Here is a 24,813-nt window from a genome sequence, read left to right as displayed (position 1 = left end):
GATAGGCTGGCGGGCGGGAAAGGGGCCGCTGAGGGCCGCCCTCTCCTCCTTCCCCAGGCGGGCTCGGTTGCGTGGCGGGACTCGGGTCCGGACTGAGGCGCCGTCGGGACGCGGCGGCGGCGGAAAATGGCGCTGACTCAGGGGACCAAGCGGAAAGTCTGCTACTACTACGACGGTGAGTGAGGGGCTCCGCGCTTGGAGGGCGGGGCTTAGGGAGGAAGAGGAGGGGCCAGGGAGGGAGGCTGGGGAGGGGGCAGCCGCCTGCCGGAGAGGGGACTACACCTCCCATCACCCACAGCGCCTCGGGGACTACGCTGCCTAGCCTCCCCCACCATCGGAGCGGCCGGCTGCTTCGGCAGCTGTAACCTTCCCCGAGCGGGCGATCCTTGGCTTCCTGGACTCCATCTCCCATGCTTCCCAGCCGGAGGCGCATCACAATGGAGCGGGGGGCGAGCAAAGCCGGGTTGGGGGTGGGCAGGTGGTGAACGCGGGGGGGGGGAGAAGAGCCCGATGGAGGGCGGCGGGGTCCCGCTGTGGGCACAACAACCCTGAGAGGTCGGACGGGCCGAGCACAGGAGCAGGAGGCCCCCGGGGGGCTGCGGGGGCGCTGGCCGGAGCACTCTCCGGAGGGGGGGTGACGCCTGGGCGCGCGTGACGCCCCCCCATTCACCTGGGTGCTCGACGGACCTGGAGATGCGCAGGGCTGGAAAAGCCTTGCGCAGCCGGCCCGGGTTTGCGGGTGGAAGGCGGTGAAAGGCTGGCCCGCTCGGGGGCTGCGGGGGTCTGTCGGCCAGGGCTCCGCGGCTGGGGGTCTGCGTCTGGCCCGCGCCCGCGAGGAAACTTCTGCGAGAGCCTCCTCTGCCCGTTGCACGTGTAAACGGGGGGGGGGGAGAAGAGGAAGCCGCGGAGGGTCAAACTGGGTCAGGAAAGCAGGGCTGGGGGAGGGGTCTGTGGGGTGGGGGGAGGGAAGAGAGTCTTGGGGCAGCGGGAGAGAAGCACCAAGGGGAGGACCGAAAAAGCCTCCCCCCCCCCCGCATGCGGTGGCATCAGGAGGGGATTTGCCCGGCTGCAAGGAGAGAGCGGGCTTTGATCAGCAGAACATCCCCCAGCCACTAGTCCTCAAGGATATGCACATCTGGGCTGTCAGGGTCCCCCCCCCAATGAAGGAAGCCAAAAAGCCAGAACTGATGTCTGGTTTTTAAATGTGTGGAATTCCTCTCCCACCTTTCCGCCGTGTGGGAGACGGCCCCTCCTTCCACCAGCAGCAACCCTCTGTGACGTGTGTCCTCAGTACTTTCTCGGGGCGCCTGATGAAGCGTATCCACAGAAGCCTGTGCGATAAGAAGCGGCTTAGTCTGCAATAGCCAGCTCACAATAGCCTTGGAGGGTAGGCTGGGCCTGGGTCGAGAGCAAGCGAGTGGCCCAAAGCGGCGTTCGTGGCTGAGTGGGGACCCGAAGGGAGGCTCCCGGTCTTGGTCGAGCGCTGGACCGGTGGGGCCGTCTGGAGGATCGCTCCCACTCACCCTAAGCGTGCAGGATCGTTTCTGTTTGCAGGCTCAGGGTGCAAAGAGGAAGAGAGCCGGGGCAGCCATTGAGAGGAGGAGTGCGGGGGGGGGGTGTTTCAGGAAGCCCAAGGAACAGCTGGTAGCGTGATGCTGGTAGGGAACTGGATGGAGGAATGCTGTCCAAGAGTCTTGGAAAACCCCCAGGAGATTTAGCTGGGCTGAAAAAGTGAGGAGGAAGCTGGGCGTGGACAGAGGAGGAAGCTGGTGGAAAATGGAGGAAAGGCGGTTAGTTTTACCCATGTGCCTCTTCTGAAGGTGGCAGTACTTTGGAAAGCTCCTTTTAAGTTGCAGGGACCATCATTCTACCCCAAAGCCACCCCTGGGCTGGTGGTGTTGGCGGGGAGGAAGCCAGCTTTGTGTCCTGTGTCTTCTGGGTGGGGTAGGTGGGGCTTGGACTGGGGGGGACTTCCCCAGTTCTGTCTTGAGTGACCTCCATTTCTTTGCCCTGCCTTCTCTGGCATCAGAGCAGGAGATGTTTCTCCTTAGAAAAGACCTTTCTCAGGCCACACATTTCCTGTTGCCGCAAAAGCAGTCCCTATTTCCCATTTTAACTTCCGAGGCCTGTTTCTAGAAGGGGGGTTGGCTTGCTGGGAATCACTTCTTCATCTCGGCCTCCATGGATGGTGTTCCCAAAGAGATGCCAGCGGTTGGTTTGCCAGGAAGGCCTGCCATTTTCCAGGGCAAATGTGTAATTTAATGCGACTGACATTTGCTTTGGTCTGTGTGCTCCTTGGGACCCAAAGCAGCTTGCAATTCTCCTGTTTCTCCAGGAGGAAGTTCTGGATTGGACCAAAGGTCCATCTAGAGTTGGGATGGTCATCCTGTAACCCTGATGTTCCCTTTCTTCCCAGGCCTCTGACACCCCCCCCCCCCACAGAGGTTCAAAAGTAGTGAGTGCTTTTCTGGCTTTTGAAGCAGGAAATGTTTGAAAACTCTAAAATAGGTTCTATGTGTTTGCGTGTGTGTATAAATAAATAAATATAAAAGCAAAGCTTTCCCAAAGCTCTCTGCAAAACCTGAACCTTCTGGTCCCATCTATGATTACAACTTGGCCCCGAGCTTCCGCAAAAGTAGTAAGTCAAGTAGTCCAGCCCTTTAGATGGTGGCCCATTCCAGACTTAGGACCTTTTCATGTAAGAACTCTGTGCCAGTTTGAAAACAGCTCCAGACCAGTATGATCCCACATCAGCTCTCTTCAGGAGCAGAACTGATTTATTTCTGGCTTGGCGGTGCTACACTTGGAACCACGGACTAATGCTATATTTAGTTATGGAAGTACTGTGACTTGGTGAAACTTGGCAGTGAATTTCCCCATTTGGAGGAACTCTTGCCTCACCATGTTTCCCTGCTGCTGGCGCTAGCGGGGCAGAGTTGGCTTGATGGCTTCACAGGTCCCTCTCCATAGGAGCACTTTGGATTTTTTTTTGCCCGTGACCCGATGTATGCAAAGTCTGTGCAATAAGGGTGTGTGTAAGTAAGTAAAGTAAGATTTTCTTTTCTTTTCCATTAAGTGGCTTAAGGGATTTTGTTGCTGCAGGAGTAGAACATTGATTCATTGCTCCTTGTTCTGAGTGTTGTGAGGTACATAGAAGTGAAGAGAGTCACAGAGGGTTTCTGATTGCTTCTTGGGAGATTAGGACAGTGTTTCTCAAACTTGGCCGCTTTAAGATGTGTGGACTTCAACTCCCAGAATCCCTTACTGGCTGGGCAATGTAGCCCTAGGGTCAGGCCACCCATCTATCCCTGGCACCGGGAGCTTTGCTGAACTTGTTGAGCACTCGTTTAGCCTCTTCCACTCAGAAGTACATTGCCTAATCCAGTTCTCCAACTGAAGGACTCTCTAGAGCTGTGGACTTCTTCTCCCAGACTTCTCAGCAATGGCTGTACTGGCTGGGGAATTTTGGGAGTTGAAGTCCACAGTCTGGAAGGTACTCAGATTCAATAAAGCTTTAAAGGACATTTTCCGTGTTTGGTTTATTCTCACTTTACTGTCTCCTTTTGTGCGGAGTGAGGTGGTCTCATAAGAGATGCCAATACCTAGCTGCCCTTAGTTTAAAAAGCAAGGCAGGGTTGGACCTGCTTAGCATTTGGATGGGAGATGACCAAGAGGTCCAAGGTCTGTAGGCTCCAGTGGGGAGGTAAACAGAGAATCCTGGAAGGAAACATTGGCAAATGACTTCTGTTGCTGCCAAGAAAACAACATGGATGTTTCCATGAAATTCAGCAGGAGCTGAGTTCAGCTTGAGGACGTCTTTATGTGTTTATAGTTGCAAGGGGAAGGTGATACCAGGCGCTACACGCTATTGGCAAAGTCGTGTTTTATGGAATCCTCTTGCCAGATTCCTATATGCAGAGTCCGTGGGGTTCTCTGAGCTTGGTTGTTTTCTTGCAAATGTTTCATTACCTGGCTGGGTAACATCTTCAGTGCTAGAAGGGAGTGGGGTTTGCTCTCTGTTTATGTACAGTGGCTTGCCCTGCCAGTGTTGGAGCGGTGTTGTTTGTTCCTGGTAGTTCCTAGATTAGGCTGTTGTTTACTGCATGATTGTTTGTCTGGTGCTAATCCTGGTGTTAATCCCTGCTTACCTGGGTGTTGATTGCTGGCGAGGAAGTTTTCTGGTCTTTTTGTTTCCTTTTTATTGTCTCTTTTGAATAGCGCGTAGATGTTGTTTATCTATGTGTCTGTTCATGGCTGCCTTGTCTGAATGCCAAGCTTCCAGGAATTCCCTCGCGTTTTTGGATTTAGCTTGGTCTAAGATGCTGACAGTTTCCCAGCTGAAACTATGGCTGGGTCTGTCCATGTGTTGTGAGATTAAGGAATTTCCGTCGTGACTTCTGACTGCTAGTTGGTGGTCATGGATGCGCTCTGCAAGTCTTCTGCCTGTCTGTCCTACGTAGTGGCTGTTATAGTCCTTACACTGTATGTTGTAGAGGACTCCTGTTTTTTCTTCTTGGGCTACGGGGTCTTTTGGTTTACTTAAGATGTTTTGGAGGGCTTTAGCTGGCTTGTGTGCCATGAGGTTGTAAGAGTCCGTTGGTTGTTTCTGAGACATTTCTGATGTATGGCAGTGTTATCCTTTTCATAGCTTGTGTGGGTTGTGCTGTAGTGGGTTGAGTGGTCAGGCGCTTTTTGATAAAGATGTGTGGGTGTCCATTTTGTTGGGAGGTGTTGTATAGGCGGTCTGTTTCCTTTTTCTGCTGTTCTGGGTTGCTGCAGTGCGTTTGTGCTCATCTGAATAATGCTCTTACAGAGCTCCTCTTGGAGATTCCTACATTCCTGGTACTGTATAGTGCTTTTCTGAAATTTCTGTCTGAGGCTGCCAAGGAAGGCTTTTTCTCGTCCTGCTTTCTGCAAAAGGTACCTGGGGACAACTTGGAGCAGTTGATAGTTGAACCCTGACCCTCAGCTGAGAGAGGTTGAACCATAGGGTCCCCACATATTTTGAGGGGTCTGATTCACACCGTTGGGTTATGTCATGATTTCCTGTCTGTAGTTTATTGAATAAAGCGAAGTTCACACAATGTGGAAATCAAAACCGAGCTAATTGCATTATGGCTTGTTGTGTTTATTCATTTGAATAACATAAACTTTTTGAGGGACATTCCTTGGGGGTTTGGCAGGCCGGTACTGCTTTTTGCATGACGGTTGTTGCTATTTTATGCGGGAGGTTTTTTTGGAATTGCATGCTGCCCTGGTGGGGATATGCTTTTATTTAATTGAATTGTACACAACACTTATTTCGGGTACACTCAGAACACCTGCTGCCGTGTAATGCCTCTGTAAAACGTGAAGGCACCTCTGCCGTGAGCAAAGGGCACATGGATGTTGGCGATCGGGATTCCCGTGCTCTGCACAGTTTTCCTTTTGGAGGATCCCTTTTGGGAGCTGGCCTACATCCCATCTTCACCCCCACCTGCAGTGGAATTCAGAAGAGTTAAGAAGCTGTCCTGCTGAGTGAGACCGTTATCTGCTGACTACTGTCTTCACTCAAGGAAATGGTCCTTTCTCAGTCTTAAAACCTGAGATATTTTAAACTGAGGACTGAAGCTGTACCTGTACGCAGTACAAATCTTTCAGCTCAAAACTCCTGTGTCCCCCCCCCTCCCCGGTTTATGCTGATGTCCATTCTTAGTTATCTTTCTAACAGTTTAATCTGGTTTACATTGTAATAATAACGTTGTACCCCCCCACCCTTTTCTTTGCCTCTCAGGGGACATTGGAAACTATTATTATGGACAAGGTCACCCCATGAAGCCTCACAGGATCAGGATGACTCACAACCTCCTTCTCAACTATGGCCTTTACAGAAAAATGGAAATCTACGTAAGTTTTTAAAACTGAACATTAAACTCTTCAGCCACCACCACCACCGACTGGATCCTGCAACTCAGGAAGAAAGGGAGCCGCTGCAAGGGAGTGCTCTCCTCTCCCAATCACCTTTGCTGGTCCAGGGGATACCCTGCTTGACGGTATCCAGGGGCATTGCAGCGTTCAGCAATACAAGAGAGTTGTGCTTCCCCTATTCCGGTCCTGTCCAAGGTAGCCAACAAGGGGGACCAGTGTGATTTTGGCCTCATTCCTAAGCCTCAATCCTGTCTGGAAGGGGCCCTGATCATCTGTTTCATTTGGGGCGCTCAAGCACCTTTTCAGTAACCTCATTAAAGTTGGAGCTGTGCTTGAATGGAGGCCAGAAGTGGTGGCCTTGCTAAGTCCTCCCCCCCCCCCCCCGCTTCTCTGTCGTTTCAGCGACCCTACAAAGCTAGTGCCGAAGAGATGACCAAATACCACAGTGATGATTACATCAAGTTTCTGCGGTCGATTCGCCCAGATAACATGTCTGAATACAGCAAGCAGATGCAGCGATGTGAGTTGAAGGTGGAGGATCTAGCGTTTGCTGGAGCAATGAAAACCCTTAGACAGGCTTGGCTAAAGTGGACCCTCCCCCATTATGTTTTTAGGGGGAAAAAACATAAATGTTAATGCACTGATAAGACTTAAAGCAGCACGGGTGGGTGATACACCCTCTGTAGAATCCATTTGCGCTATCTTATCCATCAGCCCTTAGACCTGGCCTCTGATCATAGTTGGGAAAATCCTAGCCTGACACCGAATGCATGGTTGCTTTCTGATGGGATAACAAACTATGGCTTCTCATTTTCAGACTAGCCCCAACAAGTCTTTGGTGTTCCTGGGTCCTCCCCGCTCTTTGTAGATGAGAGGAGAAAATTAGCAGTTCCCTTGTCTTCAATTCAAGGAGCTGTCATTTGCCGTCACTTCAGAGGAGAACTTAATACCCACCGTTTGTGTGCCAGGGAAAAATTGGTCATGGAAAAAACAGGTTTAGGTTTAACAAGGAGTAGCTCATTCTTGTAATGCTTTGTTGCCTGAATTGAGCTAAAGCTTGAGGAACTTTGAATGCCATAAAAATCTTTTTCTAAGGCAGTGTTGTCCAAACTGGGCCACTTTAAGATGGGTGGACTTCAACTCCCAGAATTCCCCAGCCAGCCATGCTGGCTGGGGAATTCTGGGAGTTGAAGTCCACTCATCTTAAAGTGGCCAAGTTTGGACAACACTGTTCTAAGGCAGACTCATTCCTTTGTGGATACACCCATGTCATTTTCTTGGCGACTGCATGAAAATGGCTTGCCATTGCCACCTTGTGGGATGAGGGGTTTTATTCTTCCAAGACTACCCTACAGCCCTGGGATTTCCTAGTGGTCTCCTGCCCAAGGGCTAACCGTCATGACCCCTGAGCTCCGGTGTGGAGTTCTGTAAAGGCCTTGCAGCTCTCCCTTTCAGTTTGCTAGAGGTCCAGCAGGTGGCGCCGCCTCTTAGCATTGTTGAGCGCCAATGGCCAGATTGAACAAATCTGCCAACTAACTTGGATTAATGAAAAGCCTATGATTTTTTTTCCTGTGAGCAGACTTTCTCACTGCAGCTGCTCTGTTTGGTGCCCACGCTCCTGGATCACCTCAACTCCTGTGGAAGGACAGCTTTATCCCATTCTCGCCTTCCTTGCCCCCCTTAGCCAGCTTTCCAAACGCTTCCCAGCCAAAGCCCTGTTCTTTTCAAATTCTGATATTTCTATTTCTCTTTTTGGCTGAATTCATCGACGTGTTGCGATTCAACGTGGACTTCTGTTGCTTTCTTTTTCAAGTCAATGTGGGAGAAGATTGCCCTGTGTTTGATGGCCTGTTTGAGTTCTGCCAGCTTTCTACAGGAGGCTCTGTGGGTACGTAGCAACCACAGTTTTAAAAAAGAAAAATCTCAAAGGATGGACAAACCGTGCTGCTTGATCTACTGAGGGCCTAAATTTCGTTAGCAGAATTGCAGGCTGTGTGTCCGGATATCTGGTTTCTGCTCTTCTTAGGCCAGGCAATGATGTGATTGTTTTGAATTTAAAACATCGCTTTGGGTGCAGAACAGCTCTTTTGAATGCAAACTATTTCAAGCATTTTGGAAAAAAAGGCAAGAGCTCACAAAAGCTTAGGCCTTTTAACAAAATTTGTTAGTCAGAAAAGGGGCTATCAGAATTCTGATTTTTTGCCACCCTAGACTGTCCTCCTATCAAACATTTTGGAAGTATCTTGAGCTAAGGCAGTTGTTTTGAGCTTGAGACATTCTGTTTCATGCTCAGATCACTTTCAAAATGCTCGAAACAGCTGTTTCCACACTCAAATGGAGTGTTTTGGATTCACAATGACTCACATCAAAATGTTTTGTACAATCTGCATGATAGATACACGGGTGAATGTTTCTAGAGAATGTTTTCTCTCATGCTTCCATGAATAGTCATCCCAGAATAGTATTTGTACAGATCTGGATAAATATTTAGGGATTTGTGGATCCCCGAGAATCCAAAGCTTCCCTGCCTTCCCTGCTTTTGATCTTTTTAGGTTATTTTAATTAAAAAAAAAAAAGGAAGCTAGAGTGCTGAACAATAATAATGTCCTCTGATGTCATTGTAATTTTTAAAAACACCTGTGATCCCCACAGTTGTTCTCTGAGCATACTTAGAAATTAGGAATGTCTGATGGCAGCCACTCCTGCATCCTCTGGAAGCATGTCCACCTGCTGAGAGGAAAAAAACAATCCAGGTCGCCTGGGGCAGTAAAGACCAAACTGACTGGCTAAAGAGGTATTTTGCCCCTGGGTCTCCTTGGTAGCCATTTTGTGAGAGTGCCCACTGTATGCTGTCAAGTTGCGCACTTGGCTACCTGCCCAAAAGGGTTGCCTGCTTTTGGTATGGACCCAGATGTTAAATGATTCTCAGAACAGGGAGAGCTGGAAAGATCAAATACAGTCCATCTTTACGACTATCCATGCTGTGTGTACTTTTGTATATAGTGTATGCCTCACGTGTCATGAATCATGCCTGAAATTGTTGGCCTGAAATGGGAGAGGGTGCGTGGGGTGTGCCCCTCATCCCCTGACCTTGCCTCGGTGCACAGCCAGGCCTAAACAGGAGTGCTAGTTGTATCTGCTCAGAAGCAAGGAAAAACCTGCGATTGGGAATCCTGTTTAATCTGCTCTGTAGCTCCCCTTCAGAACTTGCTACTCTAGAAAAGTCAGGGACTGGAGGGAGCAGAGACCAGCATGGCTGTTCCTGCCTCTGTAACACAGTTTGGAAACGTGAGCTGGGGAGGCTGGCTCAAGAGCAGAGTTCCTCAACCTTGGCAACTTTAAGACCTGTGGACTTCAACTCCCAGAATTCCCTAGCCAGCAAGTCAAGGTTGCCAAGGTTGAAACATGCTGCTCAAGAGGGTAGAGTGCATGTGCCTTTAGATGTGTGCATGTTTCTGAAATAAACTCTCCATAGCATGGGTGTCAGGTGAAAATGGTTCCTGGCTTTATAATTTGCACATCTGTTTTGGAGAGTAGTGCTCTGTCATCAGTTTTGTAGTTGTAACGGTTGCAAACACAGCACAGCACCGTGCTTGGAAACAAAGGGTTGAAACCTTAAGGGTAAAGTAACATGGGAGGGCAGGTGTTCTGAGAACGTCCAGTTCTTACTCATAGAAACGTGGCGTGGTCATCTGGCTTCAGAAGTGGTCGGAGTCCCTCCATGCAACCCACATTCTGGGTTCTTGTAAAGGTGTAGCACTGCTTTGGTTGGTTGTCAGTTCTGGATATCCCGTGCCAAGCTGAAGGATTTCCAACTGTAGGACTGGCAGCCTTCCCCTTTGGGTGGGGTTGGGATTCTGGATGTTGCCCTCCCAGCCCTTCTGGACGGGGCCTGGCTGCGATGGCTGCTGGGCCATCTCTGCTTTGTTACCGGTTTGAAATTCTCTCCGCAGCGAGTGCAGTGAAGCTAAACAAGCAGCAGACGGACATTGCGGTGAACTGGGCCGGAGGCTTGCACCATGCCAAGAAGTCAGAGGCTTCCGGCTTCTGTTATGTCAATGACATCGTCCTGGCTATCTTAGAATTGCTAAAGTATGTGAAACTGCCACTTTATACTCTGGATCTAAATGAGGTCCTCATCGTGTCAAAAGTATCTGATTTGCACTGTGCAGGATAAGCTGCTTGGGTAGGGAAATCTCTGATACGTTCCCAGCAGCTTTGCTCTTGTTTCAACCATGATGGTGGGAACTTGTGTCTGAGACAGCTGGAGAGGCACAGATTTGAATAGGCAAGCCCAAGAAGCGTTATTTGGTCTGGTAATGGCTTTCGGTGGGCATTCAGGGGAATCCCTGGAGTTTTCCAGAATCTTAGCCCAGCATGAAGCCGAGTCCTGATGGAGAGGCTGGTCTGAATTAGACAGCCTTATGATGCAGTTTTGCGCTCCTCTCGCTGTCATGGCCAAAGGGGAAGGTCCTGATTGTGTTTAAAAGGATCCACCCTGACACCCAACAGCCTGGTTGGGGAATGTGGAGACAAGATTTTCTGCAGCTGCTCAGGTTCCCAGTAATTATTTCTGGAAATGAAGCAAGAGGAAACGCCTCCCGTGTAAAAATATGTTCAGTATCCTGACTGTTTAATTTTAAGGGCTTAATAGGATGCCCTTTGGCCTCTGGCAGCTGTTGCCACCTATTCTGGCCCCTTGGCATTTTCTAAGGATGACCGCCTGAAATCTCACAGGGTTGCCAGATCTTACAAGCTTTCTCTCTTCTTGAGCAAGGCCCAGTGCAACTTTAGGAATTTAATTTTAAAACTTGCTAATGTTTAATTTGGGGGATGCCTAGGTCCCTCATGGCTGAACCTTGTCTTTGAGGTGCCAGCCTGACATCCCTTTGCAACCTCAGGTACCACCAGAGAGTGTTGTATGTTGACATCGACATCCACCATGGCGACGGTGTGGAGGAAGCCTTCTACACCACAGACCGTGTCATGACAGCGTCCTTCCATAAGTATGGGGAATATTTCCCAGGAACTGGGGATCTGCGGGTGAGAATGGGAACTTGAGATGCATCTTCCTGGGTATCTAATCCCTCTCCCTTCTGTTCGGGTGGATCGCACACTTTCCAGGCCCCGTTAGCAAGAGAGCTTTGCATGGTCCCACTCCCCTTCCAAAACAAGCTAGCTCATGGGTCTGGGCCAGAGGTTCTAGCACACCCATTCGCAGATTGAAAAGTTGAATGCAACAGAGAGCACATCGCTAAATGTAACCCCTGAATGCAGGACTGGAGGGTAATCCCACTACTTTTATTGACTGTTCCTATAACTGAAATAAGCTCAGGTCACAGTACCTGGCTGGCGTTTCAACTCAAAAGCTGGGTCAATCAGACAAGGAAATTCCAGGTCTGTGCCCTAGACTGGGAAGCCTGAAGAATGTTCCAGAAGAAGGCAGTGGCAACTCTCTTGTGTTTCCCAATTAATGTCTCCTTTAATCCCCAGAAGTCAGCTTTGACTTGAAGGAAACATTGCCTTGATAACAGAACTGAGCTTTCTTTCTTATCGCCTGTTCAGATTGCAGCCTTTTGCATGCTAGGCAGAGGCAGAGCAGGGCCCTTGGCCTAGAAAAAGCTATGCATCCCTCTAGGGGTGTGCAGATTTTTCAGTTTGAAACATCTCCCCCCCCCCTTTTGAGTTGGAAACCGTTTGGACATTTCCAGGAGAGTTGTGATGCTGTTTGAGCTTGACACAATTGAAATCTGAAACTTTCTTTACACCCCTGCGTTCCTCCTTTTGTGTATTTATTGTTTATTAGATTCAAGCTCACCTGGTTAAGGATGGGCCCTGACCTGGGTCTCCCTGGGGGCAGTCCAACACCTTAACCGCTACACCAAACAGGCCCTCCTTTCCATAGAAAACTAATTTAAATTGGCTGAGAAACTCATCGTTCTGGCTACGAAGAGATTGAGGGAGCCATAGTCACACCCAGGAAGCGCAGCGTGGATCGCAGAACTGTCAACCCTCTCAGGGTCTCTTTCTTTCGCCCCCCCCCCGCTCCCCGCAAACGGCTTCTGGCTGTTACAGCTACAAAGTTTGTAGACAGACAGCTTGGGCAGCGTTTGGCAAAATCTCAGTTGCTGGGGAACAAGCGATGTAGATACTCATCTGGCGGGCTGTGTTGCTCTTTGCCTTTCCTCAGTAATCTGGGGTCGGATAAGCCGGTTGGCACCCTTGCCGAGTCTGGCTTATCCCTTTTGATTCTGCACCAGCCCAGAGCCCCCCAGCCCTCTTCTGGGCTGAGCACTCTTGGGCAGGACAAGACGGTCGCCTCTCCTGCTTTGGGGAGGTGTCCTTGGGGAACGCCTTGGCTCTGCAGAGGCCAAGGAAGCTTGCGGGCAGCCAGAGCCTCTGGGGTGCTCTGGGAGACGTGACAAGGACGTGCTGCGGTGGGGCTGCAGGGCCCCTCAGGAGTCCCTGACTTGGGCAGCCTCTGAAGGTGGCCCCAACTGGTATTTCAGGGACCCTCTTTTCTTCCTCCTCAGGACATTGGTGCAGGCAAAGGAAAATATTACGCCGTCAACTACCCTCTCCGGGACGGGATCGATGACGAGTCTTATGAAGCCATTTTCAAGCCGGTAAATTTCCTTGTCCTTGGATGCTCCTTGTTCACTTGCCCGGTGCTGCAGTTGCATCTCCAAGCTTTGCAGCCCTGCTGATTATGGAGACAGTTCTAACTTCTGGCAAGGGCGATAAGAAGATCCTTGGGGTCTTTTCCAACCTAGAGGAGCGGGGAGGGAGTGGGAGAGCCGCTGAGCTTCCAGGGATGGAAGAGCAGGCTTCCGGCTACCTGTTCAGCACCGAAGAAGCCCTTGGTCTCCTTCAGGTTCCGCAATGTGGACTTGGTGGGAGGAGGCGGGCGGCTTGCCCCTGATCTTCATGGAAGCACAATGTGAGATTGGAGCCACGGGTGGCGTCTGCCAGGGAATAGGCCTCGTAGAAGGCAGCGGGGCTTGCTTTTCCATCTCTCTGCCAGAGGTGGTGCTGAAAGAGAAGGGCTCCTGACAGTGGCCCTTCTGGGTTCTGCACCAGCGTTCCCCTGCTCAGGTGTTCGTTTTTATTGTCCAGGTGATGTCTAAAGTGATGGAGACATTCCAGCCAAGTGCCGTTGCTCTGCAGTGTGGCTCAGATTCCTTATCAGGGGACAGGTTGGGTTGTTTTAATCTGACCATTAAAGGTAAGAGGGGTTTCTCGCAAGTGGGTGGGTGGTGACTTATTCAGGGCCTCCTCAGGATGCTTTGCCGGTCCAAGGCTGCTGCGTGTCATCTGAGGGGCCCCTCAATGTTTCATAGGATTGTAGGGGCATCTTTTAGGCTTGGGTGCTTGAGTTTCATGGCACAATGAGCCATTTGGGCTTCTCTTTAATGGAAGATGCTCTGAAATGCGTCTCTTCCCATTGTTTCTTGGCTTACTTGGGTTGTCTTGTCCCTTCGTAATTTTGCTAATTTATTGCTAAATAAATTGCTAAAGCTCTCTTCCAGCAGACTGATGCTCTTTCTCCCCCCAGGTCATGCCAAGTGTGTGGAGTTCATCAAAAGCTTTAATTTACCTATGCTGATGCTGGGAGGGGGTGGCTACACGATCCGTAATGTGGCCCGGTGTTGGACCTATGAGACGGCTGTGGCATTGAACACAGAGATCCCGAATGGTATGGGGGACCCCTTCCATCTCACCTGGGGAGTGAGGGGGCATGGACAGGTTGTCAGGGAGTCCCAACAGCAAGGTGAATGAGGGCAGGTGCTGAGTTGCCAGAGAGAGATGCCTGAAAACCTGAAAACCAGCCCCAGGACTAAGGGTGGGTCTCTGCTGGGGATCAGAGTGATCTGAGGCCCCCAAATGGATCCTGGAAGATGGGTTTAAGGCTTGCTGTGCATCAGTCTTGATGCTAAGGGAACTGTGGTCCTGCTTAAGAAATGCCTGGTAATTGCCAGTGGACACTATTTTAGGTTTATTTGTTAATTTTGCAGGAGCCCAAAATGCCTCTTGTGCATTCTCCTCCAGTTTTCTCGCAGCAGCAGTCCTTTTGGGTGGGCTGGGCTGAGCAAGAGGGCCAGTCCCTTAGGGAGCTTTCATGATCACGTGGGGGTTAGATTTTGCACTTTCTTCTGAACCCGCCTCAACCCCATTTTGAGACCGTAGATACCCTCTTTGTGGCTTTCCTCTGTGTTCCTTTGAATTGCCTTGATGCAGGTGCAACGCCCTAACGTTCTGCATGCCTTTCACCCTTTCGCAGAGCTTCCTTACAATGATTATTTTGAATACTTCGGCCCAGACTTTAAGCTCCACATCAGCCCTTCCAACATGACCAACCAAAACACCAATGAATACCTGGAGAAGATAAAGTAAGTCCTTGCATTTGTTGGGGCGGGGGGAAAGGCTTCTGCTGAAGGGCTTCTGCCTGACTTCTGATGACTCGGCTGCAGGCAGCGCCTCTTTGAGAACCTACGGATGCTCCCGCATGCCCCTGGAGTGCAGATGCAGCCGATTCCGGAGGACGCTGTGCCCGAGGAGAGTGGCGACGAAGATGAGGAAGACCCCGACAAACGGATTTCCAGTGAGTGCCAAGCCCACGGGGAATTGCCAGCGGCAGGGGCCCTCTCTTCCAGCTTCTCTAATAAGCGCTGAATATTGTTTATTCTTTTCTTCCGTCAGCTCTCTTTTTAATCTTTCTCTACTCCATCTGTGTTTGAATGTATTTTTGTCTTGGGGGAAGAGGTTTGAAAACTGTGGGGTGTTCTTATACTTACCTTCTAGGCCAGTGTTTCTCAACCTTGGCCACTTGCAGATGTGTGGACTTTCAACTCCCAGAATTCCCCAGCCACATGGCTGGCTGGGGAATTCTGGGAGTTGAAGTCCACACATCTGCAAGTGGCCAAGGTTGAGAAACACTGTTCTAGGCTGATGCCTTTCCTTCCTTCCATGGTGAATTATTCTTCAACAGATGTCAGTGTTCCAGACTCTTTCACGCACGCTGTCTGTGTTGAAGAAACTCTCCTCAGGTTCCTTGCTCTCTCACCACTGAGTCTTCGTTTATCTTCCAAAGCCTGCTCGATCCTCTTCAGTCACACTTTGGGCAGGTTGCTCCCTTCGGACAGCATGCTCTTGAGTTCTGAATGATATTCTGGGCTGATCCTTTTGGATTGGATGGCAGCATTTAGTATGCTCAGCCACCAGATCCTGCTGTCTAGCTTACAATTCCTGGGGATCGTTTGCTCTGTATATGACTGGTTTCAGCCTTGTTTAGTACCCCATTCTTTGGTAATATTGCATTCCCGGGAATCCCTTCTTGTAGCAGGTATATCTTAGAAGACGTCAGGCCCAGCCCAAGAACAACGGTGAAACAGTCCAGTTGAGCAAAGTCCCTTTATTTGCTTACAAAACAAGTTTTTATAGACAGAATCTTGCCAGACTAAATCTATTATACTCCTGCAACTAGTGGATGTACCCTGGGGGATTCTAGGGAGTGGCTGTCCTGAATCTCTTAGTCTTCTCACGCTCGCCCTGCGGACTGTGTTGTCCCTTGTCTCCTTTCCCTTCCTGGAGTGCACCCCCTCCTTCCCGATAGCCTTGCTCTCTCGCAGAAATCAGTTCTGAGTCCTGTTTCTCTACCCTTGATATTCTATTCCTGGTGCCGTTTCATGATCGAGGCCTTCCGTATCCTCCTCATGCTGGTGGTACTCAGCTCTATTGGTCTTTTATGGTCCTTGATGACAGGATGGGGCCCACCATGACAGAATGTCTTCTAGTGCTTTGTCTTGCGTGCCCTTCCATCACCTCAAGGGAATATGGGTAAGATGGAGATTTTGTGCTTTGGCCTGATTATCCTTTCTGTCGTCTACTGCGTTCCTCCTGTATCTGTTTCCAAAGCTCCTCGATTGACCAGCTTCCTCCACCTCTAGCTTTTGATTGAAGATCAGCTAACTCTGCCCCTGTTTCTCAGTCTTACTGCAAGGGTGGCTAAGTTTTATTTGATGAGTATTAATAGGATCTGGCTGTTTCTGGCGGAGCAGACTGCCGCTTTATTGGTTTGTGTCTCTGTAGTTTCATGCTTCAATTACTGTAATTGTCTCCTGGCACGCAGTCCTGATTCCTCTCTTCACCCAGAGTGGTGCCATTTGGGACTTTACACACTCCTCTTTGCTTCCCCGACATTGCTGGGCTCTTCACCGGATTGGAACTCAAGTCAGAGCCCAGATTCACCTCCTGGGGCTGGAGTTGAAGCCCTCTGGCACAGCCTTCTCATTCTGCTCTGCCCTGCTTCTCCCCGCTGTTTTCTTTCTGCTCCTCCGGCCCTGAGGCTCTAGAACCAGCTTCCTCTTTCCCTCCGCCTTTGTGTTAGTTTAATGGCTTTTCAAAGGGATTTAAAGGCCTTTTTGTTTGACTAGGAAGTTACTCTGGAGTCTGTTTATCCCGCCCTCCTCTCATTAATGGTGGCAATTCCCAGGCTAGTACCTGTTTCAGAGTTGCTGCAGTTGCACGCGCACTCAGGCGTCCTGTAGCATTTCGCCATAAATCTGTACGGTGGTTGTGTTTGCATTTATTTTAGCTGTAAATAGTTACTTTATTGGATTTGTTGATAGCTTGTGGATTATTTTACTGGATGGAATTTTTGTGATTCCTGAGTCGCTTTGACTTATACTGCTCCTTGGGAAAAGTGCGTAACTAATAAAAATAATAATCGTAGTTGTCGTTATTGCAATGGCCTTTTTAGATTTTTATGCCTTATAAAACAGGCAGTCTCTATGGATGGTCTGTATGTTCCTGATTATTAGTATAGTTGGTTGCCCAGTCAGCCAGATGTTTAGACTGGGTTTGGCATTTTTATCCACCTATCAGGATGGATGTTGGCAGATGTTGTTTGATGGTGTTAATTATTATTATTGGTATTATTATTTTGCTTCCTGGGAACTGCATAGAGAGATAGTTTTTTATTTGCATGTTGGGATTCCTCTACCTGGTGAATTTGGTCTAGCAGAACTTGCTACCTTTGGTCCTAAAGGTGATGATGATGATTAGATTTTTATCCCGCCTTTTTATATCAGCAGCCCTAGTCTCACCTTTTAAGCACTACCCTCTACTCATTCTTGGCCTGGAAGACATGAGCACCCCTGTTTACCAGGCAGATCTCCCTTCTTTCTCATTCATTCATTTACAGACATAATATATTCAGATGTTCTATCTATCTATCTATCTATCTATCTATCTATCTATCTATCTATCTATCCATCCATCCATCCATCCATCCATCCATCCATCCATCCATCCATCTATCCATCTATCCATCTATCTATCTATCTATCTAAAGGTGGTGAACATACCTAATACTCCTTCCTCCTCCTCTTTTCCCCACAACAACAACCCTGTGAGGTGGGTTGGGCTGAGAGAGGGTGACAGGCCCAAACTCACCCAGCTGGCTTTCATACCTAAGGGAGGTGTACAACTCTGTCTCCTAGTTTCTAGGCCAGCACCTTCACCACTGTACCAGACTGGCTCTTAGTTTAGGGTTTAAATTAGGGTTTTTAATCTCAGGTTAGATTAGTTTAGATCAGGGACATGTTGCTTCCCTACCCCTGTCCTGCCCTTGTGCCCTTCATTGAGCCCCATCTTTCCTTTTGGGAGAGTCAGTTTTGGTCAGTGCAAAACTTACTTCTTGGGGAGAAAAAGAGAATCATTCTAGCCTTCCTCCCTCTTTGTTTGAAACCTAAAGCTGCTAATGTCCCCTTCCGCTTCTTTCCCGCCCACAGTCCGCTCTTCGGACAAGAGAATCGCCTGCGAGGAGGAATTCTCGGACTCTGAGGATGAAGGGGAAGGGGGTCGCAAAAACGTCGCCAATTTCAAGAAGGCTAAACGGTCAAAAACAGAAGAAGAGGAGAAGGAAGAGGAGAAGAAAGGTCAGCAGGTCTTTACTGGCAGGGCGGTCCTTTTGTCCCGCTCGATCGGTAGGATGTGCGGATTAGGAAAAAAATCAGAAGTCAGTGGGGGGAGCCGGCTTTGACAGGAATGCCTCTAAAACCCCATTCAGGGAGAGCCAGTGCTTGGGACTTTGCATCTCAGTGCTATGCCCCAAAATGAGCTCTGACCCCCTGGACTAAAGCTGTGGTTGCACTGACTGACTATGTGCAGATTGATTGTTTTTAAGTGGTCACGGGCTGTTGCCCCTACAGTTGGGCTTGGCTTGTATCCTGTTAGGAGTATGTTCCCAGATTAAAGAAGGGGCAAGACGGGCCCCACATCCCTGTCTTGAGGCCTTTCCCTCCCTGTACTTTGGAACCCGGCCTTAACAATGGTGTTAAGGCTCCCGCTTCAGCAAGATCATTTTCCTCCCCCCCCGGTTTGTCAAGTGGCCCCTCCACCCCTGTTGTGTTCCAGAGCAGGTGGTTTCTGGTAGGCGTGTCCCCAGGGAGGGGTCAGAAAAGTCAAGATGGCAGCCACAATCATGCCATCAAAGCCCCGCCCTTTTTAATGTGTGATGCAAAACTTTGATCGGGTGGCGGTGGTGGTCATCTTGACTTTTTTGACCCCTCCCTGGTTTCTGGAGTCTCTTAAACACTGAGGACCCAGGCCATTCCGGATTGCCATCTGGGCCAGCATCCTGAAGCACATCTGGAACAGTTCGTGGATCAGGGCAAACTCCCATAAAATCGGGGTGTGTGACCTCTGGGATCCCACGGGTTGATGTATGCCAACTTTTGGTGCAGGACGGCTCCAGTTTTCATCAGACCAAAGGGGCAGGTGTAGGGCTGCGTATCCTTCCCATTTAAAGTGAAAAAAATAATACATTTACAAGAAGGCTTGAAAGTACAGTGGTACCTCGGTTCACGAACGCTTCTGTTCACGACCAGTTCGGGTCACGAACCGCTCCGTTCGCAAAATTTTGCCCCTGTTCGCGAACGCCGGATCGGGTGACGAACAGGATCCACAGTCATTTTCCCTCCCGTGACACGTGGTTGTGGCTTCCTTTAGGGAGGGGGGCTCTCCCTCCAAGCAATAACCACCTCCCCACCCGCCTTCCTGTCCTCCACGCCAGAAGTCGCGTCGAGCAAGGTTAGCGTTCTCTCTCTTCGTACTGTATTTTGTGTCATATTTTTGCGGTTTAAAAAAACAACAACATATGGTTCAGAACGGATTAACCGTAATTACATTGAACCTTATGGGGAAATTTGATTCGGGTCGCGACCAATTCGGGTCGCGACCAGAGTTGCGGAACGAATTAAGTTCGTGAACCGAGGTACCACTGTACAAACCTCATTTTGAAAATGAGGCAGTTTTTCCTATTTCTGATTACCATTTGAAGCAGTATGCACAATTTGCTGGATACAGTTAGGGGTACTAATATCATCTCTTCAGCCATCACTGACTTTCCAGTTGGTCTTTGACACATCCTGGTGCCCACATGAATTCCACAGCCGTAAAGGCTAGAATTGTTCACTTTCATAATGATAAAAAAGGGAAAAAATTACAGGGTCAGCAAGCCAAATTCTTGTCCCCTTGGTGTCCATAACAGCCTTGGAAAGGGGTTAGGAAGGATGATCACAATAGGATGGATTTTGAGTGTGGGACATAAGAACATGAACGGCATGCTCAAGCGGGGGGGGGGGGTGTCCAGATTTTGGATGCTCATCCTGTAGCTGAGAGAAACAAGGTTGTATGTTCTTTCCTGCAGAAGTAAACGAGGAAGAGAAGAGAAAAGATGAACCAGCAGAGGCCAAAAGGTGAGATTCTTTCCTGGAAGGTGAGAGGAGGTTAGGTGTCACCTGTGGAAATGCTTTTCTGTAGCTTCTGGACCTGCTCATTTCCTGCTCATTTAAATGAACTGTTTTCACACGTGCATGAAAATGCTCGCTTCCCTGTGGCCTGCTGTCGCCATGCAAGCTGGAGATTTGGGGAGGCGGCTTCTCTAGGGCTGGCTTGGGATGTCTTTAAGATGGCATTGGAAGGGATAGGGATCCCTTTGTGATGTGACCAGAGGATGAAAAGCCTGCTTGGCAAGTTTAGAAGCATGAACTGGCTTCCGTCCCTGGCGCTTCCTAAGCTAACCGTCCCCTAACATGCCTCCTTTATCTATCCAACAGCATAAAGGAGGAGACGAAATCCACCTAAGAAACTTTGGACAGCTGGGGAACGCCACGCCTCCCTGGTTCTCTGATCTGGCTGTCTGACTCCCTCCTATTCCACGAGATTTGTATTTTATATGTTTCTGTTGATTATTTCTATAAATTTGCCAGGGACTTGAGATCGGGCTGCCGTTCCCTGGGTGAGCTCCTGGGAGGGTCCCGAGGAGGCTCAGCCCCGGGGAGAGCCGTTTACAAGGCTCCCGCTTCTCACGTCCCTCTTGCTTCCGTACTGGGGGGGTTTGTGCGTTTCCTTCCGAAAAGCAAACCCCAGACTTCCCTTTGCCTTGTCCCTCCACATGTTTCCAAAGGGTGACTCTCCTCTTGGGGAAGATAATTTTCCAGGGGAAGCTGGTCATCCACTTTCCCTTCCCTTTCCTAGTTTTCTGAGGTATGGATACAGCCATAAAGCTTTGGAAGAGTTATTTTTTGGGGGGTGGGGGGTTGGAGCTCAAGAATCCCAAACCGTCATACCTGTCTATAGGCCTGGTAAGGGTCGACCCCTTTTCAGCAACCCTGCAGTTATGTGGCTTCTCAGCATCCCAGACCCCACTTGGCTAGTCCCTCTGGGGACACTTGCTCTGGCCCTGGCCCTGGCCCTGCCTGCCCCCGGGCGAAGGAACAGGAGTTGCGGGAGGCCTCACTTGTGGCAGGAAAAAATGGCGGTCCTCCTGTTGGAAACAGGAGCGGATGTGGATGCCTCTCGATGACGTCTCGAGTTTCGCATTCCCCGATCCCCTTTTAAAATCGTCTTGGGGCTTTTGCTTCAGAACTGGCATCCAAGCCTCGAGGGGCATGTAGGAAAACCACCCTGTTGAGCGATGGCTCTTCAGAAGGGCATCTTCCTAAAACAAAGAAACCAACCCAAACTTGCTCCCTGTTCCTGAATTGCGTAATACTTTCAGGAGGGGTCAGGAGGCAGCGTTGGCACGGCAGGCTTGCAGGTGGGGTGGGAGTTTTCCAGGGGACCCTGGATGGAGGAGGTGGAGCGTATACAGAATGTCACTGTTAGGGGTTGACCCCAGCAATGCTGCTAATTTTGCCATGTCACAGGGGTGGAGGGGGGGAGGGTTTTTATTTTTATTTTTTTAAGCCTTTGGTTTAGCTGTTTTTTTAGTCGCTTGGACGCAAACGCCCTGCCGTTGTTCCTACTCTTTGATACTTGTATTGGTGAAACGAAAGATCATTGTATTTGTGTGTTCTGGGGGTGGGATGGGAAGATATATATATATTGTGTTTTTTAAAAGAAAATATAAGTTTTTATTTTCGTTTTTGGAGGAAGAAAAATCTTTGTAATAAAATGGGTCTGTTTTTCTGTTTTCAATGGTGAATTATTCTTGCAGACAGGCATCTTCCAAAGTATGGCGCTCCTGAGTAGCATGTTTGAATAGCACCCATAGGGTGCAGATAAAAGGTCGCTGCACAGGGCTGAAGGACTTGTTTCACATGTAGGAGGTTCAGGTCCAGGCCTCTCCCCCTTCCTCGCCCCCAGAAAGGTGCTGCCTTGAGGATTACTGTATACAGTCTAGAATTGGGTACATGCACCCAGGCAGGGCACAGGAGATGGTGGGAGCAATGAAGATGCAAGGACACATGGAAGTAATGCGTTGGTGACAGGGAAGCACAGCTTTAGGGGAAAGAAAGGGTTACTGACAGCACAGATGCCACCTGCTTCTAGTCCAGTGTTTCTCAACCTTGACAACTCTTAGATGTGTAGGTTGGCTGGGGAATTCTAGGAGTTGAAGTCCACACGTCTTAAAGTTACTAAAGGTTGAGAAACACTGGTCTTGACACAGATGCTTAAGACAGCTGTGTTGGCAGAGTTTTTGGGTTCTGGCATCAAATGTGAGGAACTGTACCAGGCCCTTCTCAGCTGTGGCAACCCAGTGATTCTGGAATGCTCTTCCAGAGGTGATGCAGTTTACAAATTTTGCCAAAGTGTGTCTTGCTTAAGTATACATGGTTGAATAAACCACAACGTAGGGTCACTTGGCTCCTAGCAGAGAGAGTTCTTGCTTAATGCTGCATGTAAACCCGGCTTGCACGTACATGTTTTTGCACCCAAATGGATGGGTTCTGCCTGACTGCAGCCTCATTCACAGAATGCCACCCCTCCAACATTTCAACTCCTCCATTTTCCTCCTCCTGCTTTGACAGGTCTTCTATACGCTTCCTGCCAGGAGCAAATTATTTCAGCGTTGTTGTGGAATGTTTCACTTGTGGGACACGGTCCTGGGAAGAGGAACGCTGCTCAGAGCCAGGCGTTTTCCACTTTCCGCCATGAAATTGAACTGATTGGGGTTTCTGCTCAGCTGGGGTTGTGGGATTGAGTAGCCTGATCACAGGATGGTTGAGCATCCCAGTTCTTTGCTTCCTTTGAGGAGACATTTAGCACAATGGGAATGATGGCGCACACCTGTTGGTGCTAGCAGAGCAGCCGAAACTGGACTAAAAATGGAGGGTGCAAAAGCCGTGACTGCAGCTGCAACCCTGTTGGGCTGCTGCAAACGCTGGGATGTGTGCCCACAAAGCCTCAGCTGCGTCTTGGTAAGCCCCCATGCTCCTGCAGCGATGCCCAACACACCCTGTTTAAGCTTTTGTTTCTGGTTGCTCAGCAGCTGCTGCATTTACAGCGTTTTTTATATGTAAAGAGTATCCAGTGCATTCAGGAAAAGCGTTGAAGTGGAATAGTGGGTAAGGAATTGGACTAGGAGCAGAGAGACTTGGGTTCAAGCCAAGATGCGTCCTGGTGACTTGGGTCAGTCACGCTCTCAGCCCAACCTACTTCACAGGTTTGGGTGAGGAGAAATGGGAGGGAATCCAATTCATGACTCCAGTGCCTTGAGCTCCTGAAGAAAAAGTGGGATAGAGATCTAACAATAATAAAATACCCCGGAACTTCTCATCATTTGGAGCCAATTTTCAACTGGAAGTCTGTCCAGATTGTCCATCAGCATTGCTAGCGGAGGGAACAAGAAAACGATTTAAGTTTCTATGCCTGTGGTTTCTACCCAGCAACCTGCATTGCAAGGCTGGCGCTTCCTCCCCCCTTACCCAAAGCGCAAAGCAGCTGCGGATGGGTGAAAGACATAGCAAGAATCACAACCAAGAACCCTTTTGGGCACTTACATCACCATTTTACTTGAATCCCGGAGGGACAGCTGGCCTAATAAACAACTATTTGCAACCATTATCTCCTATTCTCTGGAGACCAGGAAGTGTTTTGTGGAGGAAAGCTTATTGCAGCTGCTTCTCAACAGGTAACTAAAGGCCAAACCTGACTTCACCAAATTCACCTTTTCCTGCTCGCACTCCCAGATGTGCTAAGGGGGTAACCCTCCACTGGTCCCAACGCTGTGGGAGTGCCTAGCTTCAAGAAGGTTGACCAAAGACCCTGCATGGCCTTTGGGAAGGAATGGTGATCGCCACCAGCATGTGGGTCTGTGAACTGCAAGGGTTAATGGCACGCAACAGAGCAAGAGAGATAACATCTTGGGCTGGGCAAGTTGTTTTATTCAAAAACCAAGCCCAGAAAGCAAACTTGCTAACTTCCTTTGGCTTCTTTGGAGGCTGCTGGGGTTGGAAGAATTAGCTAGATCAGCCCTCCGCGATCTGATGTTCTCCAAATGTGCTGGACTACACCCCCTATCCTCCTCAGCCAACACATGCTGCAGCTCGTCCCGTCATGCTTTCTAAAGACAGACGTTGCGCTGATCAGCAAAACGTTCCTGCTTGCTCACTGGCTCTTCCCTGAACGGCGAAGATTTGCAAGAACCAAGTCAAATCAAAGAGGCAAAGACCAAAAAAAAAAGCTATGGTGAAACACACAAAAACATTTAGCCATTCCTGTCCCCAAACAAGACCAGGCAAGCCGGTTAGAAGAATAGGTGCTGAGCTCAAGACTTGTCAACATAACAAATTGCTCTGATGCAGCTGGATAGCCTATGCACTGAGAGGTAAATCTTCCACGCAGGAGGGCCACTCTTTGTACCGAAAACCTCTGCTGACCCCCGTGGCCTGCGTGGCGGTGGGATGGCTGGTGGCTAAAGCTGCACGCCAACATGTTCCTTTGGTGCTTTCGTCCGTCTTCCACCACCGCCGCCACCACCTTGGGAACCTGCAACCGGCCACACTATTGGAGAACGGTTGGTTCCCGCACCTGCAACTCCCTGCCTGCCTCCATCTTAGGCAGAGAAACAAGGGCTGCTGCCTCGTATAGTGATTAGCGGGCACCTCTCCCTGATCGGAGTTAAAATGGCTGCCAGGCCATATTCTGGCCCCTGGCTTTGCTGCTGGAGAAATGCCTCCGTTTCCCCCACCCCAGCTGGAGAAAGACCACAGAAGAAATGCTTTCAACCTCGGGAGCCATTTGCCTACAGCCGGAACACCCTATGGAGCCCATCCTGGTCTACCTGGGAATCCCAGCAAGATTTGCTGGCACCCGTTCAGACATGCAGGACCAACATTTAAGCTACCTGCTGGATAGAGCTGGAGAGGGGAGCGCTGCATGAAAAGATTGCGTTGGGGCCCTGGTTTGAAAAGGCTCACGGCTGGATAGCAAGCAAAGTCTTCTTGCTGCCGCCCGGCCTCCCATTCATCAAGCAGGTCAAGGCATTGAGGGACTCCTTACGAATGCAATAGGAAGAGCGCGGAATGGATGTTCCGGCCCTGCAGGAATTCACATTCCTGCCAAGCGCGTTTCAGAGTGCCGCCAAGCAATGCTCCCGCGGCCTATGAAAAACTGGCA

The 24,813-nt window shown here is 49.7% G+C and overlaps 1 protein-coding gene across 1 annotated transcript; it reads left to right on the top strand.

Moving 5' to 3' along the window:
- Nucleotides 1-35: 35 nt before the first annotated feature.
- HDAC1 (histone deacetylase 1) lies at nt 36-21,386 on the top strand. The gene is made up of 14 exons (XM_088153573.1): nt 36-175; nt 5,774-5,886; nt 6,310-6,427; nt 7,721-7,795; nt 9,861-9,999; nt 10,809-10,950; nt 12,441-12,533; nt 13,024-13,132; nt 13,463-13,603; nt 14,189-14,297; nt 14,379-14,509; nt 17,700-17,846; nt 19,619-19,667; nt 20,028-21,386. The coding sequence occupies exons 1-14, from the start codon at nt 127-129 to the stop codon at nt 20,053-20,055; spliced, it is 1,443 nt and encodes a 480-aa protein (XP_088009699.1). The 5' UTR covers nt 36-126; the 3' UTR covers nt 20,056-21,386.
- The last annotated feature ends 3,427 nt before the right edge of the window (nt 21,387-24,813 follow it).

This window comes from Python bivittatus, unplaced genomic scaffold, assembly GCF_059951505.1.
Source record: "Python bivittatus isolate LINGU-HERP-01145 unplaced genomic scaffold, Pbiv_v1 ctg000040_np1212, whole genome shotgun sequence".
NCBI lineage: Eukaryota > Metazoa > Chordata > Lepidosauria > Squamata > Pythonidae > Python > Python bivittatus.
Note: the sequence above shows the minus strand (reverse complement) of the source record. Positions and strands in the feature narration are given on the sequence as shown.

Coding starts and splice junctions, on each gene's coding strand:
- HDAC1 (XM_088153573.1), top strand. CDS start 127: ATGGCGCTGACTCAGGGGACCAAGCGGAAAGTCTGCTACTACTACGAC. Junction 5,887..6,309: donor ACAGAAAAATGGAAATCTAC/GTAAGTTTTTAA, acceptor CTGTCGTTTCAG/CGACCCTACAAAGCTAGTGC. Junction 14,510..17,699: donor CCCCGACAAACGGATTTCCA/GTGAGTGCCAAG, acceptor TCCCGCCCACAG/TCCGCTCTTCGGACAAGAGA.